This window comes from Aspergillus oryzae, chromosome 5, assembly GCF_000184455.2.
Source record: "Aspergillus oryzae RIB40 DNA, chromosome 5".
Classification (NCBI taxonomy): domain Eukaryota; kingdom Fungi; phylum Ascomycota; class Eurotiomycetes; order Eurotiales; family Aspergillaceae; genus Aspergillus; species Aspergillus oryzae.
This window is the reverse complement of record NC_036439.1, coordinates 1,707,027-1,732,765: the sequence shown is the minus strand read 5'-3', so window position 1 is coordinate 1,732,765 and position 25,739 is coordinate 1,707,027. Positions and strand designations below refer to the sequence as shown.

Below are 25,739 nucleotides of genomic sequence, written 5' to 3'. Positions count from 1 at the left end.
AGATGGTTGCTCAGGAACGCCGCATCTATCCTTTGTGATGGTGGGGAAGCTCAATGCAAACACGACAAACAGCAACGATAGCTCCGCACTCTCCATGGTTTAGTTCCTCTACAAGTCAACCTCCAAACGCAGTTCTAGGAACAGCCATTTGTAGCCCCCTCGGTTTTTTCTTGCCGACTTCCATCATGACAGAAAGGTTAAGCTCACTAGTATCTCAAAAGTCGTCCGACTCCGGCCTCCATATCCAACTTCACCCTTTGATCCTCCTCACGATCTCGGACCATATTACCAGACATGCCGCAAGGTCGCAGCAAGGCCCAATTCTCGGAGCTCTGCTCGGGCAACAAAACGGGCGCGAGATAACACTAGAGCACGCTTTCGAATGTATCGTGAAAGAAGGTCCGAACGGCGAGCCCCAACTACCAAATGAATGGTTTAATGAACGGGTCAAACAATGTAAGTCCAACATACGTCACAGGCCCATCTTACCTACTCCACCCGCTGACAACAGGTGTCACAGTCAAGGATGTACACAAAGTCCCTGCCCTCGATATTGTAGGATGGTGGTCAACAGCTCCTCCATCTGGTCCAGACGTAACCCATCTCCCGATTCATCGCCAAATCCTCCAAGACTATAACGAATCCGCGGTGTTCCTCGCATTCCACCCTTCTCAAGTGAAGGGCGCATCAGCAAACGGCGGTAAATTACCATTAACAGTCTACGAGAGTGTATACGAGGGCGAAAATGCGGCAGAAAGCGAGAAGACGATGCAAGTCGACGGCGAAGAACAGTCGCTGAGTATACGGTTCCGGGAACTGCCATATTTCGTCGAAACCGGGGAGGCCGAAATGATAGGCATCGATACTGTCGCTAGAACTGCGAGAAATGCAGCCGTTGAAGGCCCGAGCGCACTCTCCTCAGCCAAGGAAGTGCTGAAGAAGAAAACCGACAACAAGGAACAGTCGGCAGATACCGCGGTGCTCTCTCCGGAGGACGAAGAACGTGAGTTGATCCAGTGCGCAGAGCCCACTTCTAATCACTAATATGGTAAACCCTCGCAGTGATCGCGAGTCTCAACACCCGACTAAATGCAATCCGCACACTAGAGTCCCGAATCTCGTTGATAAAATCATACGTCGCTAGTATATCTCCAGAATCTGAAGGTGGTAACCAAAAAAACACAACACCCTCAACGGCAACTCTATCTCACCCGATCCTCCGAAACATAAACTCCCTACTCTCACACCTATCCCTCCTCTCTCCGCAAGAACAGAGTGCATTCTCAGCTGAGGTCCTAGCTCAGAGCAACGATGTTCACCTAGTCGCACTCCTCGGCCAACTAAGCAGCAGCATCAACAGCATGCGCGAACTAGGAAAGAGGACCGCCATCCTAACCAATGTAAGAAGAAGTAACACCTCCCGAAAGACACAAATGTCCCTGCAGAATCGATTTGAGGAAGAACTCTTCTCCCGTGATGGTACTACCCACGGATAAGTGATGGTTAGACTTAGAACAAGTTTGTTGGCCTTAAGGCGTATGATGATCATTAACTCAGTCCCTGGGTGGTTTATAGTGGCGTTTGGTCTTATTAGAACAGCTTATCATGAGGAATGAAGACAATATTTTACGAGGTAGTTTTCTTGGTTACTGTAACTTTCCATCCGAAATGTGAATATCAGTATGAGAGATAGTGGGTCTGTCTGTCTATTGGAATCGTCTCCATAATATCCCGAGGGTATCTAGATATAATCATGTACAATTGAACCTGGAAGCCAAAGAGTATCATATGCAAAAAGAAAGGCCAAAAGACCATATTGTCGAGACTTCGTCCCATGACACGCGTAGAAATGAAGCGAATGGTAAAACAAAAACAGGGTATTCTTTACATAAAGCAAGCCATGCATGGAATCAACGCCAAACATGTGACTTCATTACACATGATATGAGATCAACATAAAGCGCTCAAGTTGGAACCTAGTGCTGCACTGCGCTCAAAAGCTTATTGTTAGCTAGACATCACGGGTTGTCCTGCCCCCACCATGAGATGGAGGGTGATACGATTCAGGCATAGGCATCGGTGGTTGTTCCTGTAGGGCATCCGGTGGGTAAGGAGCGTTGTGATGGGCTGTAGTGCTCGTGTGGTGATGGTCGGATTCCGAGTCGGATGGGACAATATAAGGGTTGCTGAACGGGTTATCATACGGCGAGTATGGGCGTGGTGAGTGAGTCTCGGGATCCAGTAAGGCTGGGTTGCTCAATCTATTGTGAGATGGGTAGTAGTGCCCATGATCAACGTCGTCGTAGGGTGGAGGATTCAATCCCACATCGCCTTCAGGCCGCGCTGTAGGATCCGGCTGAGCATTTGAGAGGAGAACTTGCCCTTCCTCATCGGGAGTATAGCGCCCTGTTCGCCCGCTATTCATCATCGCACCTGCGCCTTGGTAGGCTGTCGCATTGGTTCCACCAGCACCGTCAAGGTCGATCGCTTCGTTGTGGGTACGATAGCTAGGGTCGAGCATTCTCTTCTTGCGGCCAACGAAAAGCCAGCGTATGCTGCGGCTGATAGCCTTCACGAGGTCCCAAGGATTAAGACAATCGATAAAGGCCTTCATGCCCCAACGGCCACCTTGGTAGGTTGCTTTGCCATTTCCGTAGAAGTCAGTCACCTCGACTGCAGTGTTTCCGATCGAGTAGGGCTTCCACGAAAAGGCCCATAGGTGCAGGAAGGCAAAGATAGCCATTTCAATAGAGATAAGCAAATTAGGAAGTCCGACCTTGAGATCCTGTTCTGCTATTTTTTTGGTGGCCTTGATCGCTCCCGCGGAGAATAGGAAGCTAATGCATATCTGAATTCCGGATTAGACGTTGTGGACGAGGGCCCGGCACAAGGTCTGCACTCACACTTTGCCAGAAAGAAAGAAAAATCACAAGTTTGATCGAAAGAATCTTCATGAAGGGATTGTACTGGCTAATGTCATCTTTGATCTGGATATAGAATTGAATCAGGCAGTACATCGCAATAGTGACAGCAATACATTCGACAGCCATGACCTATTTAGCCGAATTAGTTTGGAATCAAAAGGCTACCAGTTCCTTGGACCATACCCAGATATGAGAAAATGCTGGATTAAGTGATGACTCGCAGTACACATCGAAATGCTGCGTGATGACCGCGACGATAGTCATAAGGACACGCAGTAAACAGTACTGAAAGACAGACACCCAAACGACCTAAGTGAAATGGTCCGGTTAGTATAGGTGACCCTCTGCAAAAACCACTATCCATATAGGTGCCCTAAGCGCCTTACATTAAACCATGTCAATCCACTTCGCGGGGTCCTCCATATCCCGCGCTCTCCTCCACAACACCTTTTGAACCAGGTCAATGGCCAGACCCATGGCTTTGGGTCAATTCCGCGAAAGTATTCCTTCTGACTCCGTAAGTCTGGCGCAATGTAGTGGCAGAGCAGGGCGAAGAATGCCGATATTGTGAACGCTTCGTAGCAGTCGCCGATCACGGAGAAGTAAACCGATTTTTGATAGAAATAGATGCTGAGCCATGCGACGAGGGAGTAAACTGGAACCATGAGGAGGATTCGGATAATACTGTGCCAGAGGAAACGCCATTAGTGTCGACTATCATAGAAGCCAAGGAGGAAGAGGGGTGTGGTAGCAGAGATGGGGGCCATACTGTCGTTGCTCGATGGGTTTGCTGTAATGCGTGGCATGGCACATAATCAAGAAAAAAGAGACCCCTACAGCTATGAGCGCGAACACGCCGCCAACAATCTCGCAGAGCTGGTGGAACGTAATGCCGCCATTCCACAAGTCTGCCTCTTCAACTGCGGTTCGAGTCTCCTATTAGCTAGTGATCTTGAAGGGGTGGGTTAGGAATTGGGAGCGTACTGGTCTCCTCTTCCAATGTCGAGTTACACACTGGCCAGCCCATTTTAGCGCCAGATAACGAGACCTGTAATAGGAAAATACAGGTCTCGGTTGATTGAGAAAGCAAAGGGTGGTGAGAAAGTGAGAGTAGAACGAAGAATACTTTTTGAGATGTTTATCCGCGGACAGCAGCAGGCAGCGCTATCTTATCCGCCCGTTGGTTTTTGCTCCGAAGAGGCCCACCCCCTGAGGTCAGTTCTTTCTTCTTTGTCGGTTTCGCGACGTCAACAGGAGATTTTGTGTCTCGACAATGTCCCTGGAATAATTGCAAGGATATGGATGGCATCGGTAATTTCATTCAGGTAGTGGAGAGAGGAGGAAACAACAACGCATGACAACGAAAAAGAAAAAATCATTAAGGGATCGGCAGGACCTAATCTATAGCCAGAAGACAAAGGAGACTATCCACAAAGCTGATGAACACTTAGGTCTCCGAAAATAGTTGTCCATGTTAGCCCTCGTGTGGAGCATTCATCGTGGCGGTGATCACTCCCAGGATTTATTTCGGTATGCACTGCGCCTCGGGACTGGAAGGATTGGCTCCCAATCATGAGTGAGGTCCAGCAAGCACAAGAAACGCTAAGCTTTTCTCCCAAGCCCCGATGACTAAGGCTATATCAAGAGGATAACTAATGGTGCAGGGAACAATATTCATCATGATTTCTCTGTTTTTATTTTCAGTAATATACATTCCTAAAGCGCCCATACGGCAGTTTTCGGCCCTATATTGTACACGTCATAAACCCTAGCGAACATCACAAGAAAAGAAGCCATAGCTTGGTCAGATTCTTAATCTGAGAACGCAGCCCGAATGTTACATGATATCATCACCAGTTCAAGAACCTTCTTAATGACGACCTCTTCGATCGCCCCTCCAGGAATCCCCAAAGCCACCTCGACCTCGTCCGCGACCACCTCGTCGCCGATTCCGACCGGCAAATTCAGGGCCATTGTCCACAAATAGGTCACCGTCCTCGAATGATATCCGGCGAGTTTCGTCGCCACCGGGACGAGGATACGATCCTTTTCGCAGCAAATCATCGAATCGGTCTAAACGTCGGTCCGCCACGTCGCGAGGGACAGGAAGATAGTACAGTTTAGGCTTGGTGGTAGTAGACATGAATAGCTCATCGAGAGGCTTGAATCCTTGACCAGGTCGAGAGCTGGGCTCAACTTTAGAAGGCCCACTGGGACGTCGGTCCTTCTTCTCCATATCCGCTCGTGGACCCAATGGTGGAGGCCGAGAAAAGTCACCTGGCGCCGGTCCGTGGGCTTGACGGGATCCCGCATTCTTCGGGCCGATTTCTTCCAAGACAGCCTCTACTCCGTCGTCGGTTCGATCGTACTTTACCTCCCAGCGAGCTGGAGGACCGCTACGTCCACGAGAATTCTCTTCCGTATCAATCCATAGTTGCAACTTATGCTCCGGGATGAAGTCCACAAACAAAGTTTTGCGGTTCCGCTCGTTAGGCCAAACGGTATTGTGAAGAGCAGCACGGGCACGAGACGCTGCCGTAACATTTGTAAAGTTGACAAAACAATGTGTCTTGATGGAATCCAGGTAGAAATTGACAACAACGTCGGGATCGGGCGAAGCTCCAGGGGGTGATGCAACACTAATGAGGTGACTCTTGAGAGCAGCCGGTTGAAGCGGGCGCATCAGGCCACCCACATACAGTGCTGCTGTCGCAACATGCAAGGCCGGCTCAACTTCTGCATCTTCAGTTACTGTATCAGCGGGGGGAGATGCAGGACGGGTCTGTTCTGTCTCGCCAGCTGCAAAGAGGCGCTTGAAACGAACGTCATGTTTCGGCGCAGTGCTCTTTTTGCTTCGTGAGTTATCGGGACTAGAAGGAGAACGTGGGTCATCACGAGGTACAGAAGCTTGTTCATCAGGTAGATCGGCATGGACATGTTCTTCTGGGGTCTCTTGCGAAACTGAGACAACCTCGTCCGCTTTGGTGTCCCCATCAATATCCATCGCGCCTCTGTCCTCCGGTAAGAGAACCCTAGGGGCTTCTGCTGGAAGCTTCGCCTTTTTATTCGCCAGCGCGTCGGGCGTAGGAACAGGGCTTTGACTGCGACGCTTCCTTTTTCGAGAATCTTCAATAAGCTCCTCGGGAGGAAGTGGTGTAGACAGTCCAGTAGCCAACTCTGAGGGCGGTGCAGCAGCTGGCGCAACCTTTTCAGCGGAGTCAGTCTGGCCTGTGCTTGCTTCCCTCGCAGGTGTAGGTTCCTTCTCTTCTGTATCTCCGGGAGCCTGCTCAATCGGTTGGGTTGGAGTGCCAGTTTCAGGTTGGGCTTCTGCTGGTTCTGCCGGTTCCGACTTGGACGGTTGTTGCTGGTTCTTCTCAGTAGGTGCGTCGTCATCCTGTGTCACATCTGTAGTCATCTTTTCGGCCTGTGTTTCACCAGCATCAGTGCCTGGCACTTCTTGGTCATGATGTTGCTCCTGCGCCTGTTCTGCAGGGTTGGGGTCGTGTGACTCTGCAGCAGCATCCACGGGAGGCGGCGTAGGTTGTTTCCCCTCGGCGGGTTGTAACTCCTCAATAGCATCTTGTGTCGTGGCAGGCCCTTCGTTCGCGACTGGGCTCTCGTCGCCCTTAGCGTCTTCCTCCACGAGTCTGTCAATAATTTGTTGTTTGACTCTGAGGCCGGTCTGCGCAATGCCGCGCCGCTTCAGTTCCGCCTTCAATTCAGTCACTTTCCATGTTGAGTAATCGGTCATGATGACGGGTATCGCTTGCTGTCAGAAACGGGGTCATGTAAGATAGTACGTAAAGGATAAATTCACGGAGCGAATGTCGTGGGGATTGTCAGGGCCATAGTTGTTTGCGATGCGATTGCCCCTGCGGTCGGACTCCAGCCCGAGTTGCGGGCTTCAAAGCTTTGGGCGGAATGATGTAGCGCACTAACCGGATGTGGATTAATGTCATCAATGACCTGTCTCTTCGGGTTTAGCGCCTTCCCAGATTGACTTCTTCGAATATGCTTCCATTTTGTCAATTCTCCTTAAACCGAACTATATGTCCTTGTGACCAGAGATATTCTGCTTAGATAGAGGCTAGTGGACTAAGTTCAATCAATTGTTGCACGCACCTTTCTTCTTAGTTGCTTTTCTCTATCTATACTAATGATCCTAGTTACGTTATCTTGAAATTAGTACGACCAGCACAAGATATATTTTGATACTAGCCACAACATTTCAAATGATGTGATAGAGCAACTTTTCATGTAGCTACGCAACCACTACCACTTGGAGTCCGTCAAATATTGCTAAATTAATAAAGAAAGGCATTTATTAGCCTCGTATTGAACCTATGGGACTATTACTCCAGCACTAAGTATCTGAATACGAGAAGTCCGATGTACTGCTTCTTCGTGATTGGTCACTTCGAGAGCAACGATCATGTATACACCTACTCAATTACAAATAGAGTGACTCAAGTCTCCTATAATAAATTTGCCCATCATCTTGAAGCCTGACTTTCTTCTCTCTATTATACTAAAGCTATTGTTCCTATTAACTTTCAAATCCAACCCCCTCCCCAACTACCCACCATGGCAATCAAAGCCGCCCAAAACAACCAAGCCATCTACTTCCGCAACCTCCACACCCCAGGCCACCCAATTCTCCTCACCAACGTATACGACCCAGCCACAGCCTCTTTAATCGCAAACCACCCCTCCACAAAAGCAATCGCGACGGCCAGCTACGCCATCGCAGCCTCCCAAGGCATCCCTGATGACGCCCTAACACTACCCCAAAACCTAGCCGCCGTTCGCTCCATAGCAGCTACCCTAAAACCCAACAACCCCTCAGGAAATAAAGTCTCAGATGAAGTTGCAACAAAGCTTCCCCTAACAGTCGACATCCAGGACGGCTACGCAGACGTGGCCGAAACGATCAGGGAAATCATCAATCTGGGCGCAGTGGGATGCAACCTTGAAGATCTAGACGGTACTACGGGACAGTTACGGCCTTTGGCGGAGGCCGTGGCGCGGATTGAACTGGCGGTTCGGACTGCTGCGGAGCTCGGTGTTCCTGATTTTGTGGTCAATGCGAGGACGGATGTCCTTGGGGCTAACCCCGGTGGCAAACCTGGAAGTATCCAGGATGCGATTGAGAGGGGGAGGGCCTTTTTGAGGGCTGGGGCTTGTACTGTGTTTGTTTGGGGTGGAGCGGGTGGAAGGGGAGTGTCGAGGGAGGAGATTAAGGAGTTGGTTGGGGCTTTTCAGGGGAAATTGAATGTGAAGTTGGTGCTGCGAGATGGGTTTTTGACTGTACCAGAGGTGAAGGAGCTGGGGGTTGCGAGGATTAGTTTGGGGCCAGAGCTGTATCGAGCTGCGATGAGTGGGTTTATGGAGAAGGCTGATGCGGTGTTGGCTTCTTATAGTTGAGTACTTTATGACAGATGTTGGTTTAGTGCAGAATCTAATCGTATGTATTCAATCTGTGTACATCAGAAAGGGAAGCGTATGAGCTAGATACGATAATCGATGCCAGAAACGCGGCATTTTGTTGGATTGTAGTGATAACAGGGAGCCAATTCGTAAGCTTCGATGAGACAACCCCGCATTACTAGCACGCCTTATCAATTTAGCATAGAGGACTCTTCACTCCGAGGATACTAGGACATCGGTGTTCGGTGTTCAAATATAGCTACTTAGCAGCTAGACTCTCTGACAGAAAAGTATTAAAGAAGCAATAGAACCGACGAAAACTATTCAACCTTCAAATAATTAATTATCTACAACATGGGCACTCATCAACCTCTTCCTTCCTTCCTACCAGTTGATAACCCTACTCAACCATTCTGGCGCACAGAACCTCACCCACTGGACGAACTCCGAAGCACAGAAGCTCTTCCAGGCCAGAGTGATATCGTCATTATCGGGGCCGGTTATTCTGGTGTTAGCATTGCATATCATCTCCTGAAACATTTGGATGGCCACAATAAGCCTCACCCCGCTATTACTATCCTTGAAGCTAGGCAAATCTGCTCTGGTGCAACTGGTCGAAATGGTAAGTTTCCTAGGTCATCATTTTCATGGTAGTTAACCTGACTATTACTTTAGGTGGCCACCTACGACCCGACTTGTATGACCGTATCCCTACCTATATTAGGAGATATGGAGTGGATGCTGCAGCCGAGGTGGCCAACTTTGAACTCAGTCATGTAAAAGCATTCAAGAATCTCCTTGCGGAAGAAAACATTGACTGTGATTTCAATATCACTCGGTGTTTAAGCGTTTATTTAGATGAAGCGGCAGGAGAAAAGGCAAGAAAGAAATATAAAGAACTAGTGTCACGAGGTCTGGCTTTTGCAGACGACATACACTATACACCACCAAAGAATGCAGAAGGGGTAAGGGCGTTTTCTTTGTCAATGTTCAGAGAAAGCTATTCAGCTAAGACACAAATTCTACACAGGTTTCTGGAATCAAAGGTGCCAAAGCATGCCTCTCATACACATCAGGTACCCTGTGGCCCTACAAGCTTATATTGGGTCTCCTTTCGAAGGTTGCGGCCTCGCCTGCCGTTAATGTGCAAGCATTTACTCCGGTTACTTCCGTAGTATCTGACAGTTCCGGTCATATAATCCATACCCCGCGGGGATCCGTCCGCACGTCTAAAGTTGTCTACGCCTCGAATGCATACACATCCGGCCTGCTGCCCGAGTATTCAGCGAGTATAGTTCCCTGCCGTGGAATATGTTGCCATATTGGGATCCCGGAGGGTAAGACCGCACCATTCTTGCCATACTCTTACGGCATTGGCACGAAGACAGGCGAAAGCGGCGGCAGCTACCTGATCTCGAGGCCGGACGGAAGTATTATCGTTGGAGGTGCTCAACGCACATTCATAGACCGGAAAGACCAGTGGTATGCGGTGATTGATGACAGCACGCTGATAGAACCAACTAAAGACTACTACAATGACTTTATGCAGCGTACATTCAAAGGCTGGGAAGATAGTGGGGCCTACGTGAAGGAGATTTGGACAGGCAGTGAGTGTTTTCAAGCCGGAGGATATCCACTGGGATGAGCCTGACATTAACAAACCATCTTCTGTAACAGTTATGGGGTATTCGTATGATACTAGCCCTCATGTGGGTGAAGTTCCCGATAAACCCGGGCAATACATTTGTGCCGGATTTGATGGTCATGGCATGCCAGTGATCTTCCTGGCCGCAAAAGGACTTGCCGACATAATTCATCATGGTAAGAGCTTCGAGGATGTTCACTTGCCTCGACTTTACAAGTCAACGGCTGTGAGGATAACGAACGCACAAGAAGGACCGGAAGGAGGCGATATATTCAGTTTGAATTGACGACAAGAGTCTTAAGATTAAATACAGTACAGCATTTATGATTGGTGTCCTGTAGTGAAATAATCGCAATGCTGGTCTCCTGTATGTACAACTGCAAGCTACATAGAGTAGTATATTCCGGTAAGGATGTAGAATCTCTCGGCATATCGAACAGCACTACAACTCCGAGTGGCAATCTTGATGGATAAAGTTACTAGGGACGGAAAAACAATGGAGCCGCCGAAGTCGGGGTCAAGGAATTTCCAGTGCTCCTATTGGTTTCGTATGACGAATACGCATCTCTAGTGGGTCAGGCTTCAAAGAGTCATAATGTGAGATCTGCGCATCCCTCCTTCTGATTTTCTTCCTCTCCCATCTCCTTTGTTTGTCACAAAGTTCTTCATTTCAATTCGCATATATTTCATTTTGTTTGATCAGATTTTTTTTTCCCTTCTCAAGCGAATTGCTCAAAATGGCCACTGAATCGAACAGTGCGCCTGCACAACCCCGTCAGTAATCCCCCATGCCCCACTATGACTTATGAAAATGAACAGCTACTAAATCCCGTAGAGAGACTCGACTCTCAACCTGAGAACCCTTTCTCAAACCTCATCACGGATCAGTTGTTTGTTTCGATCCCCTCGTTCACTTTGGAATCGGGCGTTACGTTGTACAATGTCCCAGTGGCCTACACTACGCGGGGTCAGCTGTCCGAGACCGGAGACAATGCCTTAGTGATCTGTCACGCTCTGAGCGGTAGCGCGGATGTCGCAGATTGGTGGGGACCACTTCTGGGTGGCCCTGGACAGGCCTTCGACACATCTCGATTTTTCGTGATCTGCTTGAATAGCCTGGGTAGCCCGTACGGAAGCGCTAGTGCCGTAACCTACAAGGATGGAAACCCAGAAAAGGGACTGTATGGACCGGAATTTCCACTTACTACAGTTCGTGATGATGTGAGGTAGGTGGTTGGCTATGTGGGGGATTCCGAAGTGTGCAGGGCAACTTACATGAAGTACAGGATCCACAAGATCGTTCTGGATTATCTGGGAGTTCGACAGATTGCTGCCGTTGTGGGCGGCTCCATGGGCGGTATGCTCACTTTGGAATATGCCTACTTCGGTAAAGATTATGTACGAGCGATTGTGCCGATTGCCACCTCTCCGCGGCATTCCGCATGGTGCATCAGTTGGGGAGAGGCCCAGCGCCAAAGCATCTATAGCGACCCTAAATACGAGGACGGCTATTATTCTTTTGATGATCCTCCTGCTACTGGTCTTGGCGCAGCTCGCATGTCCGCTCTTCTTACCTACCGGAGCCGCAACTCGTTCGAATCTCGGTTTGGGCGAAATGTGCCGGACCCTACCAAACAACAAAACATTAAGGGCACGGAAAAGCTGCCTACACCCCCGAATGAGCACTGGGCTATTCATAATGACGGGCACAAAGGTGGTCGTTCGACACCTAGTGGGCGCAACTCCCCCACCTCTCCCACACCGCAACAGACCGAAGTTCAGTACATGGACCCCCAGTTCTCCGGAACCAAAACTTTCAGTAAAACCATCGATAGCGCACTGAAGAGCGGTCAGAAGCGTCCGCCAACCTATTTCTCCGCCCAGTCGTATCTCCGTTACCAGGGTGAGAAGTTTGTGAAACGGTTCGATGCTAACTGTTACATCGCTATCACACGCAAACTGGACACACATGACGTGTCAAGGCAACGAGCGAGCCCGACGTCGAGTGATCCAGTTCGCGAGGCTTTGGCGCAAATTCAACAGCCAGCATTGGTATTGGGAATCGAGAGTGACGGCCTATTCACTTTTGAGGAGCAGAAAGAGATTGCAGCTGGCATTCCGGACTCACGCCTCAAACGAATCGAAAGCCCAGAGGGCCACGATGCCTTCCTCCTCCAGTTTGAGCAGGTCAACCGCTACATTCTGGAGTTCTTCCGCGAAGTTTTGCCGGACATCATGTCCAAGGCTCCAGCTGATGGGGCCGTGGAGGTGGACGGGGTGAATAAGCTAACCAAGAGCAGCACATTCGGAGAGGCGGAGGTGGAAGATATCACCGCCTGGTAAAGGGATAACAATGGTTTTCGAACTTATTTGGCGCATACGTTGCAGCCTTATCTTTATCGAATGATGCTCTATGGGTCACCAGGGGGTCACCGTACCTTCTCTCGTTTTAACAACCGAGAGAGAGGGTACGCCGCGGACCCCCATCCCGCTCGCATCTAGTTTTTCGGGGAAGTAGCGGTGCGGTCTTTGTTATTTTCTTTCTGAGCCAGTCAGAGAGTTGAGCATCCAACTGCCTCTCTCGTACCTCACTAACAGGTAAGGCTGTAAAAGAAGCATCCAACTGCTCTCCATCAATAGCCCTTTTCACAGTGTTCTCCCTCAACTAGGGAGTCTCCAGTAGGGTGGTGGGCGATCTTTCAACATAATCAATAGATCTTCCGATAGCATAGTAGATAGATGTCAACCATCAATGCTTGAAAATATGAGAATTGAATTGTTAGACTTGGATTCAGTATTATCAATGGTAACAGACGAGGGAAGTACTATTAGCTTGTAAAGATTGCGTCTGTCAAGACAAGCGGTAGGTTACTACCTAACTCTTACGATATTGCGCACGAGCGCCCGCTTGGTTCGAATTAGTCTTTCAGCGATGGCAACTAAAAAGCAAGATAAAAAGTTTGATACTTCCAGAAAGTATATGAGCAAAAAGAAACATCCGTGCATCATCCGTGAATCGAACACGGGCCTCATCGATGGCAACGATGAATTCTACCACTAGACCAATGATGCTCGTTTGATGTGAGTTCACATACCGTCTTATGTCGCTATGAGCGACATATACTCTCGCAGTAGTCTCAAGGAAGAACATGCCCAGATGCTGTGAGGTCATGTTGCGAACCCACCTCGAGGACCAAAAGTCATCGGAGTATCTTCAAAGCCCGGAACCGGGTATCGTCGAAGAGCCTCTGCATCTTCCTTGGTAGCATCTGCAATAAAGCACAGATCACGCATGATCCTTAAGTACTATGACGGAGTACCGTCAAGCAACCCAATCGCATACTTTCAACAGACGGACGCATACATATGATACCAGATGCAGAATATTGGTGTCGGCCATGGAAAAAGACTTGAGAGTTGATGTCAGGAACCCTGGACATAGTGACAAGTCATAATCTGCACCATGATCAAGGAAAAGTCCAGTTTTCAGTTTTGTGGGGAAGCGCATTCGTTGACTGCCCCGATTTCTAGCTTTCCACCTAAGGTCACGCCGTTTGTCCATCCGTGCAAAATGGCGGCAAAGCAGTTCAAAGTCAGTTATGGTAGAGGTTGCCTCCTGAGAAGGCTCGAGCCCACGTCAAAGCACTCTCTGCCTTAACCTCTGGTCAGCGAGCAGAACTCAATTCTTTATGAAAAACCTGGGGAACGCATGACCCCAATGGAAAGTTGAAGCTAACGTGCGGGGTATTATCTTGAGGATTCTGAAGATGGAGATTCCGTACGCAAGCCGCGGGAACAGTTGGGGAAGAAAGAGATCGGCGGTTACTTCCGTACGTTTGCTGGGGACCTCGGACATGTGATACATGTAATACTACCTAACTGGCTTTCTGGACGAAGTATCCACGGTGCATGGCCTATTAACAAAAAACTCGACCGCGGAATCTGCAGACCTATGCAGACCTATGCAAATGAAAGGGACATAATACCTATGGTAAAACTTATTGGGTGTCTTACACGGACTTAAATCTGACCCGTCGAATAAAAAGCAATATTATTGGAACCAGAATGACGCAGGGTACCGTCTGTCTGTATATGTTTACATTGTCTTTGTATCTGAATCGCTCTGTGGCTACGGAGTATTGTAACTCCTGTAGGCCGTTTGAGACATTTGGCGCAAACGCAGCGTCACGTTCATAGAGCTATTTCGTTAGAAAAAAAATTTTTTTCATGCAGGAAAGGGAGCCAGAGTTCATAGTCTCGCTGTATAGCCAATGAGGTGACGGGACCTGCAAATGAGTCGTCGGGCGATGATTTGAAAGTGCCCGATTGGGAGGATAATTGACGATCTCTATCTCGGGCGTTCACCAGCCGACCCCTTGATTCCCCCCCTTTTTGCCTCCTCGCTTTCGAACAGAAGAAGGGGTTCAATAAGAGAAGAACCATTGTGCGACTGTGAAATATGGTAGAAGAACAATACCCTTCACAGACTGAATACTGACAGGTGCTATGAGATGTAAGGTGGTTAGATATGAGCTATCTACTATCCCCCGGGCTTATTGATCCAGATGATCTGCCGGCCCACCCCATGTAATGTGGAGAAAGCCGTTCCTTGTTTCCTCGGACGATCATTGAACTAATTCCCCAGTTTGGAGTTGATGCACCTCATGAGGGTCCGGATTCGGCTTTTCGTGCTAAACTCGGCAGACGGCAGATGGCATCATATCCCTTGGGCGCCATTGGGAGCGTTGGTTTTTCCTAAGCGAAAGTGAATGCGTGTTTTTGTTTCAAACTCCCTGGGCCATGACTCTGGAGCTTGAAGTCGTTATTATGACTTTTATACTTTGAGGGGCTCAAAGTGTACCCAAGGCTCCATTGTCCCCGTGATATTGTTGTCCACCTATTGTTAGCCGGATTGCTTTCGCTTCCTTTCCTCGGTGATATACTCCACCTGCAACGCAGCCACTCCTTTGGCCATGTCCTCGGGAACCAATTTATTTCTCATGTGCTAACCGAGCTTGTGGTTATTTCCCCCTTCTTCACTGGGGCTGCGGTGTCTATTTGCCCTGTCGCCTTGTATTGATACCGGAATTCCCTCATGCATTGTGTGCGACCCGGCGCTTTATTGACCCCAGACGCTCTGCGTGTTACTATTCATTTTCTTTCGTCATAGGATACTTCTCATCTTGACCATAGATCTGGTTCTGGAATCTGGTTTTTAGTGACATTCCTTCGATATAAGCCTAGTTAGGCTGCCCCCACATTCCAGGCCATCGCTTCAGACCACTTCGACTTTCGTTCTGGAACACCTTCCGTAAACGATTTACCTTCTACTCTTTTTCATTTGTGATCGACTTGGTGGTTCGTTTAACCATTGTTGGGACTGGTTGCCCAACGCTTTGTTGCACTTTCGAACCGACCTCTTAAGGGTACCTGGTCAGAGACCACAAGTATAGTCTAATAAAACGACATCGCCCGGTGAATAGTGATCACTGTCCTCTCTTTTTCTCTTTACTCGGACAATTTCAGCTCTCTCTTTCAAAGCAACCGCGTTTCACTTCCCTCGTGACCGTATTCTCATTCAGTGTTTTGGTCATCCACAATGGAATCTATTCGCAGGAGAAAAGGTACCACTATGAATAGGCGTGGATCTATCTCTCAACTGTTACATATACAAGTGAGTGTATCCTGGACCACATTTTCCTTTATAACAGAGGCTCATAAGCACTCCTAGAAACCCACATCCTCAGTATTCCAGGAACAGCCGACTCGGTATTATGATTTTGTGGACTCCCCCGGCTATAATGGGCCATCATCTTCTTCAACCCATTGTCAATACATTAGCCCGGAGCTAGAGTCGGACATCAGACATGCTTGCTCATTACTTGTATACCGGATTGAACGTGGCGTGCCGTCACCGCCGGCCAATCAATCATCTAAGCCATCGACACGTATGGGAAGCGAAAGAAGAGACCAATATAGCGCCGCACAAGACATAACAGTACCGCAAATTGATTCGAAATACTTTTCTCCTAAGGTTGGCGCTGAGGTCGCCGCCCTGAAGGATAAATTTGACTCGGGTGTTGGATTAACCCAGCAACCCAGCAGACAGACAATGCGGTTATTGAAGTCATCTCATTCCGATGCACGCCCCGACTCCAGTGAGCGCGCACCGGGATCTTTGCTCGGTCAGGTAAGGGGCACTACCTCTGGCTCCGATGCCAGCAATGCAGAAGACCCAAATAGTCAATCACTAGTCAAGGAATCTCGACAAGGTAGCAAACAATCCATGATGGGGAATCCCATAGGAGATGCTCAAACGAAAGACCAGGATACGATGTCATTCCTCGCTGGGACATGCAACTCAGGTCCAAGTTCAGATGAGGCATTAGACGACATGGAAGTATTCCTTAATCCGGATGTTGGCTTGGACTCGAATGGAATTCCGAGCTTCACCTCACCTTCAACATTCCTCAGTAGCACTTCGCCAAGCTTTGGAGTCTCTAGTGGCCTTCCTCAAAGTCGACAGCCCGAGCTAATTGCCCAGTCGAGGTTTCTTGGAGATAGTCCAGGGACCAAGGCAGGGTTGGACCCGTCACAATCCGGCAATGGTGAAAGCGAGCCCGGGGTTATCATTGATGGCAATGGCTTCGCGCATATTCTAACAGTTGCCGAAGAGGCGCAGCGTAACCTGAATCTGCAACAAGCCGTCATGGCAAAGATGAAAGCTAATGCGGTTGAATCTAACTCGAATGCATTACCCCAGACGCCGAAACAAGTCTTGCTACGCCAAGAACCACAGTCGGAGCACCAGCCCATCCCTTCTAGACTCCAGAATTCCTGGTCACATAAGAGCAAAGCAACTACGTTGAATTGGAAGAGTCGCACCGAAACACCTGCATCCTCCAATAATAAGCCCACCTTTTTCCAGAAGATTGCCGGCTTGTTCAAAACGCGAAGGGCTCCTGGCCAAGGAAATCATGTTCTGGTGGAGCAGCCCTTTGGCCTTGCCCACTAATAATGCTTTGATTCTCGCTGGGTGTCGGCAATTCCCTAGATTTCGATATATTTTCGTTCTATACATTTTTCTTACGTTGGTCGCTATGTATCTGCAAAGCGATCCCATGGAGTTGATCAGCGATAGCATTTGTACCTATGATTATGTATAGGAACCTTGATGTTCTATTTCGATTGCTTGTTTTGATAGCGAAGCATGATGCACCTGCTTTAGGATTGCGTCTTTTCCCTTTCTTCTTTGCCTCCCCTCTCTTACCCTTCCTTTTCACCAGACCACACCGGGCGACAGCCCATATGAATGTTTCTTTCACGATACTAATTGACTGAACTACGCCTTTCCCGATCTTGTACCTTTGTGCCAGATCCGGACTTACAAATATATTAACATGTTCATCCGTATCTCTTTGCCCACTCCAAAACCCGAAGGATTTAATGTGTTCTGGATATCATGGGACTATCCCAGTGATAGAATGCCACATTGTAGCACAATGTGCCTGACGTGGCATAGCCATCAGCTTCTAGTCGTCCTTCTGTGTTTTGTCAACAAGTGGGGTTATACGGTGCCGCATGTCCAGCGTGGCATTCCAAGAACCCATGCAAAGGAAAGGCAGGGAACCTTGTGATCTGCCGATGGCACGTGCAGTGATGGTCTGCAAGGACGGGTAAGGCATGGATTCATGGACGGAAGAAACCTAACGTTAGTATACTTCCGTTTCATTTCTATATCGTCGACAAGTGCGGATAAATTTAATTTATTCTTGATATATGCACAATTATTGCTCCCTTCGACTCAACCATATCTATATATCTCTCTAAACTGGCTCAAATCTATTATCGCGCCAGCTGTGTGGGATGACTCGACGAATTCTCGAATGTTATCCTAGTGTTGCTTGGATGCATATGATGTTGCCTAGTCATTGGCGGGGTAAAGGGAGAGGCACTCTTAACTAATATCCCACTTCTGACAGCTTGCAGTATGGCTTGCCTTACGTAGACAAGCAGGGGGAAACCCCTCAACATGCCAATATCTTCATTGATTGGTCTTACTGCGGTTACTATTACCCGTTTCGCATCCTGCTCCATGTTCTCGCCCAACTGTCACTTGCAAAGAATACCATAACTTGGTCAATCTCTCCCACCGCGCTACGCCTTGGGTGAATACTTTGATCGTTTTTGGAGATACATGCATCTGTTAAGGCACTGATACATCGTCGATGCTCCGGATGGGCCTCTCAAAGTCCACACTGCAAGATATTCGTCCTGGAAAATGTGTGATCTGTTCGTTGGTGGCGCCGCCATGGTAGAGAAAGACAAATAGCATACAGACTTCTCACCTCCTACGCTAGGCATCGACAGAAAATGGTCACTAGGCGATTTGGCACGTAGGCCAATTCATCTCCCGAGGGGCATAAATCTGACATATCGCAAGTGTCGCTCCAGGAAATCCGGTCGCTCATGATCAGGATATGCAGAGAAATGACTTCCCTTACTGTATTTGGAAGGCTTTTCTCCTCGATAGCGTCGTGTCTGCTGGCACATGCATTCGATTCTGGATAGTGTCGCTTGCCTAGGAAGCTTTCAGGCATTTGCGCATACAGTATACATGCTAGACTACCTGTGATGGCAGGGATGATTTCTTGATCCCCATCAAACACAACCTGCAATGTTGAAATTGTCTTTGGTGTACGTGGCACCACTATGTTACGATCTAAGCTGGTCAAGAAACAGCATAATGGACTGGCGCAATGCGGACTTGACCGACTGCTCAAGCATATAAACCAAGGTGTTGGCGGCCTTCAATAGCTAATCCACTCAAGCTCAAGTTCAAGCTCCCCCAATAGCTCCCAAGGCTCCTCACCCACTCCAAGGTCTGCTGTTCCCTCACATACAGCTCTCCTCTCAATTACTTACTCCCTCTAGCTTACAACTGAATCTTCCAAATCAAATTCTTCCAACTCGCCAAAATGCAGCCCAGCGCCAACATGATCCACCCCGAAGGCCCCGTGGTCATCTCCATCCCGGAGAGTGCAAAGATCCACATCGTCGGCAAGACAAACGCAGACTTCCGCCAAAGGGTCACCGTCGAGGAGATTGGCAAAGACAAGTACATATTCGAAGGCAGCGGTGAAGGCAAGCCCATGACCCTTGCGGGAGGAAACGAGAGCGTCGACCTTGAGCCTATCAAGGGCACTGGATTCCGCACATGGAAAATCGACTTCCAGAACTCCAGTTCCGGCGCAGAGGACTCCTTTAGAATGTCGAAAGTGCTGCGTCCAGTCTACAACACCGTTTACGATGAGAACTACAAGGTTCGAAAAATGGAGTGGGAGATTGCGAGTGAAGATAACATTGATGATGATTACAACGATGCGATCATCACTGTCAGCGCCGACATTTGAGTGGCTTCAATTTGGGTTTGGCGAAGCTTTAAGGACATACCGATTGAACTCTAGAGTGTTGGACTTTCTTGTCTCTAGCATTCGGTCATCCAGTGAGCTTGCCTCCATATGGCTTTCCTGGATGAAACGCTTCTGAGGGTAGCGTTTGTGGATATGACGTGATGTCAAATACATACTCAATGATATATACCAATGCCCCTTACTATTCTCGATTACTATCTTGAAGTAATTGGCGTACGCTTTTATAGTAAGTCTCTTGATATAGTCTACGTACCTAATACAGAAGAGGTCGAAGTGGAGTGTAAGACATACTAGTAGTAAGTACGAGAGACTGTAAAGGCTTGGCGATGATCCACCGCGGTTCCAATGTGGGTCGACCAATCAGTGTGGTTGCCGACAAGGATCACCAAAAAACAATTCGGGAACACCGGCATCTCCGCACGCGGTTCTTCATTAGAGTCGTCCCAAGCTTCTGTCACCTCGAGCACAGAATGGGAAGCTTCCCAGCTTCTTCACTCCCAAACACAGTGTACCTATACAACGTTAAATAAGATGATCCGGTAAAATGAGACGCAAAGTTCGAAGATCCGTCACCCACCTCACCGTTTTCGGCTGCATCCTCTTCCTCATCCTCTACCTGAACTGCTCGCCCTCACTATCGCCGCTCAAGAAAAACCCCCAAACCTATCCATGGACTAGAGTCACCTACCAAACGAACTCGGAGGTTCTCCCACCAGCCCGTGGCATCTGCCCGGGCCTCAAAGAATCCTCAAAACCAGCCCTCGTCATATCCCGAGTCGAAGCCGATGGCGATCCCTCCTGGCTCGATGTCCTAGACAAAAAGTACCATCTCTGCGTATACACCGTCGACGCACCGGAGAACCCTAAATCCCAATACCTTCAGGTCCCGCTTAACCGCGGCCACGAAGCCATGACCTACCTCACCTTCATCATCGACAATTACGACCAGATCCCGACGCGCGGCGCCGTCTTCGCCCACGGCTCCCGCTTCGCCTGGCACAACGACCACCAGACATACGACAACGCCGACCTCCTCGCCGCCCTCAACATCCCCGCCGCCCTGGAACCATGGGGCTACCACAACCTCCGCTGCGACTGGAGTCTCAGCACCTGTCCCTCCAATGTCCCGCCCCAAGGCGGCCTCGAAAACGCCTTCACAGCCGCCTTCCAGCCCTGGAGCGCGCGCGCCGTATCCGACGTCGCGCTCCCCAAAGCCCTCGACGCCCTATTCGGCACTGGCGCCGGCAGCCAGGCCAAGCTGGGTCGCACGCATACCGTCCGCTCGCAATGCTGCGCGCAATTCGTCGTCGCGAGAGATAACATCCGTCGCCATTCTAGGGAGGAGTATGTCGCGCTGCGACAGTGGTTGTTGGATGCGGGGACTCACCGTAATGCGGCGTCGTTGGATGATCGTACCTCCGGTCGTGTTCTGTCTTACATCTGGCATATCCTGTTCATTAACCAGAATCCTGTGGCGGGGGTTTCGGAGGGGGTTGATCTGGAGGCGTTGAATCACCAGGCTTGTCCGTCTGCGAAGGATTGTTACTGTCGGTTGTATGGGAGGTGTGACCTTGATCGGTGTGTGTCGGGCTCTTGCTTTGGGCAGTATCGTCTGCCGAAGAATTTGAGGTTACCTGATGATTGGGCGGATACGCATTGAGAATTGGGTTTTGGATGATGTAGGCTCTACTTGGAGTCTGTAACAGGATATACCATTTATTGTATCATTAGAAGCTATGGTCATGGCATAATAGGGCTCTACGATTAGATGAATATAATGTTCATGAATTTGAATGCAACTTCATAGACAGACATCTCTTAATACGCGCATTATCCAGCTCATGACCTACAAATTAACCCTATAACCATAGCACAAAGCACAGGACACCTCTATTAAAATGTAATTATGACCCAAACCCGACAACAAGTTAAAAAACTTGCCCAGCAAAGCAAGAAAAGACCTAATCTGTATCATCCCCATCATTACCACCACATCCCACTAGCCATAAATAAACCCTCATCTTAATGACAGCATTCAACCTCTCCCTCAGCATCATTCGCTCCCTTCAACCTAGTCCTCTACAAAACCAACCAGTCAGCCCATATATTCCTTTCCTGATCCCAAAAACACTTAAAAGAAGATAACTTACCCCCAACCCCAAAGTAAGCACAAAACTCACTACCCCAGCCACCAAAAAGAACAACCAAACATCCCTCATCGCATCCGTAATCTGCGGCGTAACCAAATCTCTCTCCTCCCCCGACAACGCCTTATAAGTGTGACTACTCGTCCCAGCAACCAGATTCGTGATATCAGCCGCACTGAGAGTAGGCATAGCCTGCGTCACTTTCTGCAACGCAAGATTCTGATAGATAGATCCTGCCATGGCAAGGAAGATGACCATACCTAGATCTTGAGCTATAATCATATTACACCAAATATTAGCATATATTTTTATCATGGGTATGGGTTTTTTTTTTTATTTTTTTTTATTTTTTTTTTTTTGGAAGCGGAGCAGTCTTACAAATAGCCATAGCACCCACGGCATTCGATATATCCTTCACCGGAACAAGGGACTGCACGACGGCGAACCCGGCGACGGCGTAGCAACCTGACCCGGCGCCGACCAGGATACAGTAGCCGTATATTTTGGCGTTGGTGGTGCTTAGGTCTGCTGTGTCTGTTTTGTTCCGTCTCTTTTGTTAGTGGTTGTTTGGTGTGGTGTGGTTTGGGAAGTGGGGACTGACATAGTGAGGCTGTTCCGGCGACGACGAGGGCACTGCCGAAGAGGTGCCAGGGTAGGATGTAGGGTAGTTTGGGCATTAGGGCTCCGTTGCCCATGGCGAAGACGACCATTGAGATTATGAAGGGGAGGAGGCGGACGCCTGCGTCTAAGGGGCCGTCGCCCTATCTCTATTCCTTAGTTCTGGGCAAGTATATTATTTTCAAGAGGATAGGTCACGAACTCGTATAAACTGGAAGAATAACGGGATATAGTAGGTCATGGCCTATGTCTTGTTAGTACAGACAGCCCTATATCAACCAGAGAAGGGTTACACACCAGCACAATACCAGAAACCAAGAACATCTGCAACTGAAGATTGACCAGAATAGGTCGTTTGAAGAAATGTGCCGGATAGAGCCGGTTATCCTTATACACGCCTGGATGGTATTTGGCCAGGACAATACAGACGACTAGAAGCACGCCTGCTACAACCCAGAGCGCAATCTCGTTCCCGGAGCTCCAGGCATACAGTGTGCCACCGAAAGTGATAGCCATAACCAGACTGGCAGATCCTGCAAGAAACATGGTCGTCATGATCCAGTCTATCATGCGACATTTTTCGGCCCAGCTTTTGGATGGCTGTGGGTCGACGCTGGGGACGAGGAGGAGATAGGATGGGGCGAAGACGGCTCCGATGGGGAGATTGATGTAAAAGGCCTAAAAATATATAATTATGAGTGAATATTCAGGAATATTCTAGCAGAGGGTGTGATAACTTACCCATCGCCATGTCGCAGAACTATCTGCGAACGCACCGCCAACCTATAACCATCAATCTCCGTGCTCAGTCACTCTCTAAGTGGCGTTATATGATGGATAAACCTACCACTGGACCAAGGACACTCCCGATCCCCCAGATAACGGTGCTTCCAGCCATATAGATTGGTCGCTCCTTCAGCGATGTCAACATAGCCACGAAACTCAGCGTCCCCGAGTACATCCCCGATCCGCCTACCCCGGCGATGACACGGCCGACCACGAGGGCAGTCATATTCGGGGCCGCGCCACATACTGCGCTTCCAATTTCAAACAGTGTGATATTGAACAGATAGACGTATTTGACGTTGAATACTCCGTAGACCTTGCCCCATGGTAGGACGCACATTGTGCCGAGGGCAAACCCAACTCCGATCCATGGAAGGAGCGAAACTTCACCGAATAAGTCGAGAATCACGGGTTGGATGTCGGCGACCTGTTTTATTATTTATTAGCTGTATTCTCCTGGATTCTTCTAGTGTAAGGAGCTAGGGTATGGGGAATATGGGGACGCACGATGGTATTGTCCAATGCGAATAGAAACGTAGTCGAGATCATTGAGGCATATGCAATGGCCCACTACATCAATTAGTTACGGCTTTCGTACTAGGAGCCAGTAGAGCTGTACCTTCCATCCGTGAATTGGACGGAGCGACGCCTCTTTGGGGATGACATTCTCGCTGGAGCCCGTGCTGGCAACGTTGTCATTGCTACCCTGTTTTTCAGGGTCTGTGTCGATGAAAGACATGATGAAGAGGGGTAGTAAGACAAAGAGCTTGGTGAGTTGTTCACATTTGAGCTTACAATATACAAAAGTTCAAAAGACACAACACTTTACTCCGGCGTTGCTCTTCTATCTGTTTTTATAGAATACCCAAAACGGCCAGTTAGGGCTCCGAACGGCCGCTCCAACTCCGTGTCTTGGCGCCAGATCGGCCGCCTCAACTCCGCGTAAGCTCATCAGTTATTGTCAACTCTCGGTCTCCATTTGACACAGTTCATGTCCCTTTCTGGATGGGACCCCCTTCATCTCTTGTTTCTGCGCTTTCTTATCCTCAGGAATTCTACGTGAATGGACAGTCAAATACTCCTGAATTAGCCCCCGATAGTCTTGTGGCCGGTACGGAATGAACCATTCTTCGAAAAAAGTCTTCTTCCGACGTGGATTGAGGCCAAGATCTCTCATGAGAGTGTCCAGATACTAGATAGTGAAATAGAACGATCTCTGTTAACATTGCATACCGATGGTACGACGTCACCTAGAGGGTAACTAGCTTACCGAGATATAGTCGTAAATAAAATATGAGGAAGACACAAGTACTTGAACTTGCTTATTATATCGACTCATTCCGGAGAATTTATGATTTTATTTTTCTTTTATTTTACTTTCGTTTTCTGCTTGGATGTTTTGCAGCCAGCATAACCAGGGGTCAGGTGATCCAAGGCTTTACCAAAAAGACCATTGTTCGCAAGTGGTCCAGAACTTATAGTTACAGATGTTCAGCCTTCAATTTGAGTAGCTTACAGCCTGCAACCACCTCGCACCTCGGCCAAGGTCTTCCTTGCAACACTGCATATATGGGATTGACGGGAAAATGTCCCACATAGGATCTTGATAGTACCAGCCTCATTTGTCGAATTATCTCACGGAATCTCCCGTTCTCCAATCCCCTCCTTTACAAGGCTTGGCATAAGGTTCAGGAAAACCAACGGAAAGGAAATCTGATCTTATCATCAGTGTCTATCATTTTAAGCATGCTTCTCGACCAGTCCATGACTCCTAGATGAGCCCCGTCTCATCTCACAAAATCTTCTATAACCATGCTTCATCGTGCGGCCGACGGATCAGACTCCAGCGCGGCTTCTATGGAGGACCGTGGCGGCGACCAGCGCAAATCGCAATCTTCTTCCATCACCAAGAGAGAACGCGCGCCGCAGACCTCTGGAAGATTAGCCTGTGACATTTGTAGAGAACGCACGTAGAACCTCCCCTGAACAACAAACAAAGTACCGTGTTGACTCTTATCCACAGGAAAGGTCCGCTGTGACCGGGGGGATCCCAAATGTGGCCGCTGTGCGCGGCTTGGCTACGACTGCAGCTATCAGGGACGGAGGCGATATCGTGCAGCTCAAGCGGATATGCCACGCCAACTATGTGAGTTGCAGAACCGATTAGGTAAATGCTGCCCCAGGATCACATGTTGTTTGTTGAATATCTCGGGCTCCCACTGATCCTTCTCGGTGGTCTTAGCGCATGCAGAAGCCATACTGCGGACAAAATCCTCGACAGCATCCACCACTACCACTGCTCGGCCGATTACCCCCCAGGTAGACTTATCTTGGCCATTGATGACGCCTTCAGAGCGGTTAAGTGACCATGAGCGACTAATGCAGCGGCTCCAGAGCCATGTCACCCCACCAATGGGTCGTGCGTTTGAGGGGTTTGACATGTTAGCAAACCTGACGGAGGACATTCCCGATTTTTGGGGAGTAATGGATCCGGCTTTGACTCCTGACGCTCTTCCAATCCTGCCAGGTGATACTCCTCATCTTCCAACTCCGTTCGAGAGTGGCTATCTTACCACTGGGAGCGGTGGCTCGGTTGCTCCTACTTTCGAAAGCTCTCTCTTCGCCTCAACTCATGGACTAGAAGAGCCGATTTCACCGTCAGATCTTGCCGCCTTGTAACGTATTCCCATTGCTTCCTTGTATGAAGGACAAAGCAACTGACCAATTGACACAGACACCATAAGTACTTCGATGTTTT

General features: G+C 48.9%; 11 protein-coding genes and 1 non-coding gene across 12 annotated transcripts; 7 read left to right on the top strand and 5 right to left on the bottom strand.

The window, feature by feature from the left end:
* Window positions 1-185: 185 nt before the first annotated feature.
* AO090701000230 (COP9 signalosome complex subunit 6) lies at window positions 186-1,496 on the top strand (the record flags this gene model as incomplete). Its single annotated transcript, XM_023237417.1, has 3 exons — window positions 186-456; window positions 512-1,003; window positions 1,063-1,496. 3 exons carry the CDS (start codon window positions 186-188, stop codon window positions 1,494-1,496), a joined length of 1,197 nt encoding a protein of 398 aa, XP_023092044.1.
* Window positions 1,497-1,976: 480 nt separating this feature from the next.
* AO090701000231 (uncharacterized protein) lies at window positions 1,977-2,521 on the bottom strand (the record flags this gene model as incomplete). Its single annotated transcript, XM_023237416.1, has 2 exons — window positions 1,977-2,011; window positions 2,041-2,521. 2 exons carry the CDS (start codon window positions 2,519-2,521, stop codon window positions 1,977-1,979), a joined length of 516 nt encoding a protein of 171 aa, XP_023092045.1.
* Window positions 2,522-4,794: 2,273 nt separating this feature from the next.
* Window positions 4,795-6,675, bottom strand: AO090701000232 (SAP domain protein; the record flags this gene model as incomplete). The annotated part of the gene is made up of 1 exon (XM_001823050.1): window positions 4,795-6,675. The coding sequence occupies one exon, from the start codon at window positions 6,673-6,675 to the stop codon at window positions 4,795-4,797; it is 1,881 nt and encodes a 626-aa protein (XP_001823102.1).
* Window positions 6,676-7,508: 833 nt separating this feature from the next.
* On the top strand, window positions 7,509-8,348 carry AO090701000233 (isocitrate lyase/PEP mutase family protein; the record flags this gene model as incomplete). The annotated part of the gene is made up of 1 exon (XM_001823051.3): window positions 7,509-8,348. The coding sequence occupies one exon, from the start codon at window positions 7,509-7,511 to the stop codon at window positions 8,346-8,348; it is 840 nt and encodes a 279-aa protein (XP_001823103.1).
* A 357-nt stretch (window positions 8,349-8,705) lies between these two features.
* AO090701000234 (uncharacterized protein) lies at window positions 8,706-9,131 on the top strand (the record flags this gene model as incomplete). Its single annotated transcript, XM_023237415.1, has 2 exons — window positions 8,706-8,973; window positions 9,076-9,131. 2 exons carry the CDS (start codon window positions 8,706-8,708, stop codon window positions 9,129-9,131), a joined length of 324 nt encoding a protein of 107 aa, XP_023092046.1.
* A 1,602-nt stretch (window positions 9,132-10,733) lies between these two features.
* On the top strand, window positions 10,734-12,339 carry met2 (homoserine O-acetyltransferase; the record flags this gene model as incomplete). Its single annotated transcript, XM_001823053.1, has 3 exons — window positions 10,734-10,770; window positions 10,832-11,222; window positions 11,283-12,339. 3 exons carry the CDS (start codon window positions 10,734-10,736, stop codon window positions 12,337-12,339), a joined length of 1,485 nt encoding a protein of 494 aa, XP_001823105.1.
* Window positions 12,340-12,997: 658 nt separating this feature from the next.
* On the bottom strand, window positions 12,998-13,068 carry AO090701t00002. Its single transcript has one exon. It is a non-coding gene; the product is annotated as a tRNA-Gly (tRNA).
* Window positions 13,069-15,595: 2,527 nt separating this feature from the next.
* On the top strand, window positions 15,596-17,011 carry AO090701000236 (uncharacterized protein; the record flags this gene model as incomplete). The annotated part of the gene is made up of 2 exons (XM_023237414.1): window positions 15,596-15,670; window positions 16,031-17,011. The coding sequence occupies 2 exons, from the start codon at window positions 15,596-15,598 to the stop codon at window positions 17,009-17,011; spliced, it is 1,056 nt and encodes a 351-aa protein (XP_023092047.1).
* Window positions 17,012-18,974: 1,963 nt separating this feature from the next.
* Window positions 18,975-19,409, top strand: AO090701000238 (uncharacterized protein; the record flags this gene model as incomplete). Its single annotated transcript, XM_001823055.3, has 1 exon — window positions 18,975-19,409. The coding sequence occupies one exon, from the start codon at window positions 18,975-18,977 to the stop codon at window positions 19,407-19,409; it is 435 nt and encodes a 144-aa protein (XP_001823107.1).
* Window positions 19,410-19,974: 565 nt separating this feature from the next.
* AO090701000239 (DUF3431 domain-containing protein) lies at window positions 19,975-21,090 on the top strand (the record flags this gene model as incomplete). Its single annotated transcript, XM_023237413.1, has 1 exon — window positions 19,975-21,090. One exon carries the CDS (start codon window positions 19,975-19,977, stop codon window positions 21,088-21,090), a length of 1,116 nt encoding a protein of 371 aa, XP_023092048.1.
* Window positions 21,091-21,501: 411 nt separating this feature from the next.
* On the bottom strand, window positions 21,502-21,835 carry AO090701000240 (uncharacterized protein; the record flags this gene model as incomplete). Its single annotated transcript, XM_023237412.1, is given in 2 exon segments — window positions 21,502-21,509; window positions 21,523-21,835. The coding sequence occupies 2 exon segments, from the start codon at window positions 21,833-21,835 to the stop codon at window positions 21,502-21,504; spliced, it is 321 nt and encodes a 106-aa protein (XP_023092049.1).
* Window positions 21,836-22,376: 541 nt separating this feature from the next.
* AO090701000241 (uncharacterized protein) lies at window positions 22,377-23,720 on the bottom strand (the record flags this gene model as incomplete). Its single annotated transcript, XM_001823058.3, has 6 exons — window positions 22,377-22,439; window positions 22,493-22,873; window positions 22,937-22,978; window positions 23,043-23,408; window positions 23,489-23,551; window positions 23,601-23,720. The coding sequence occupies 6 exons, from the start codon at window positions 23,718-23,720 to the stop codon at window positions 22,377-22,379; spliced, it is 1,035 nt and encodes a 344-aa protein (XP_001823110.3).
* Between the last annotated feature and the right edge of the window lie 2,019 nt (window positions 23,721-25,739).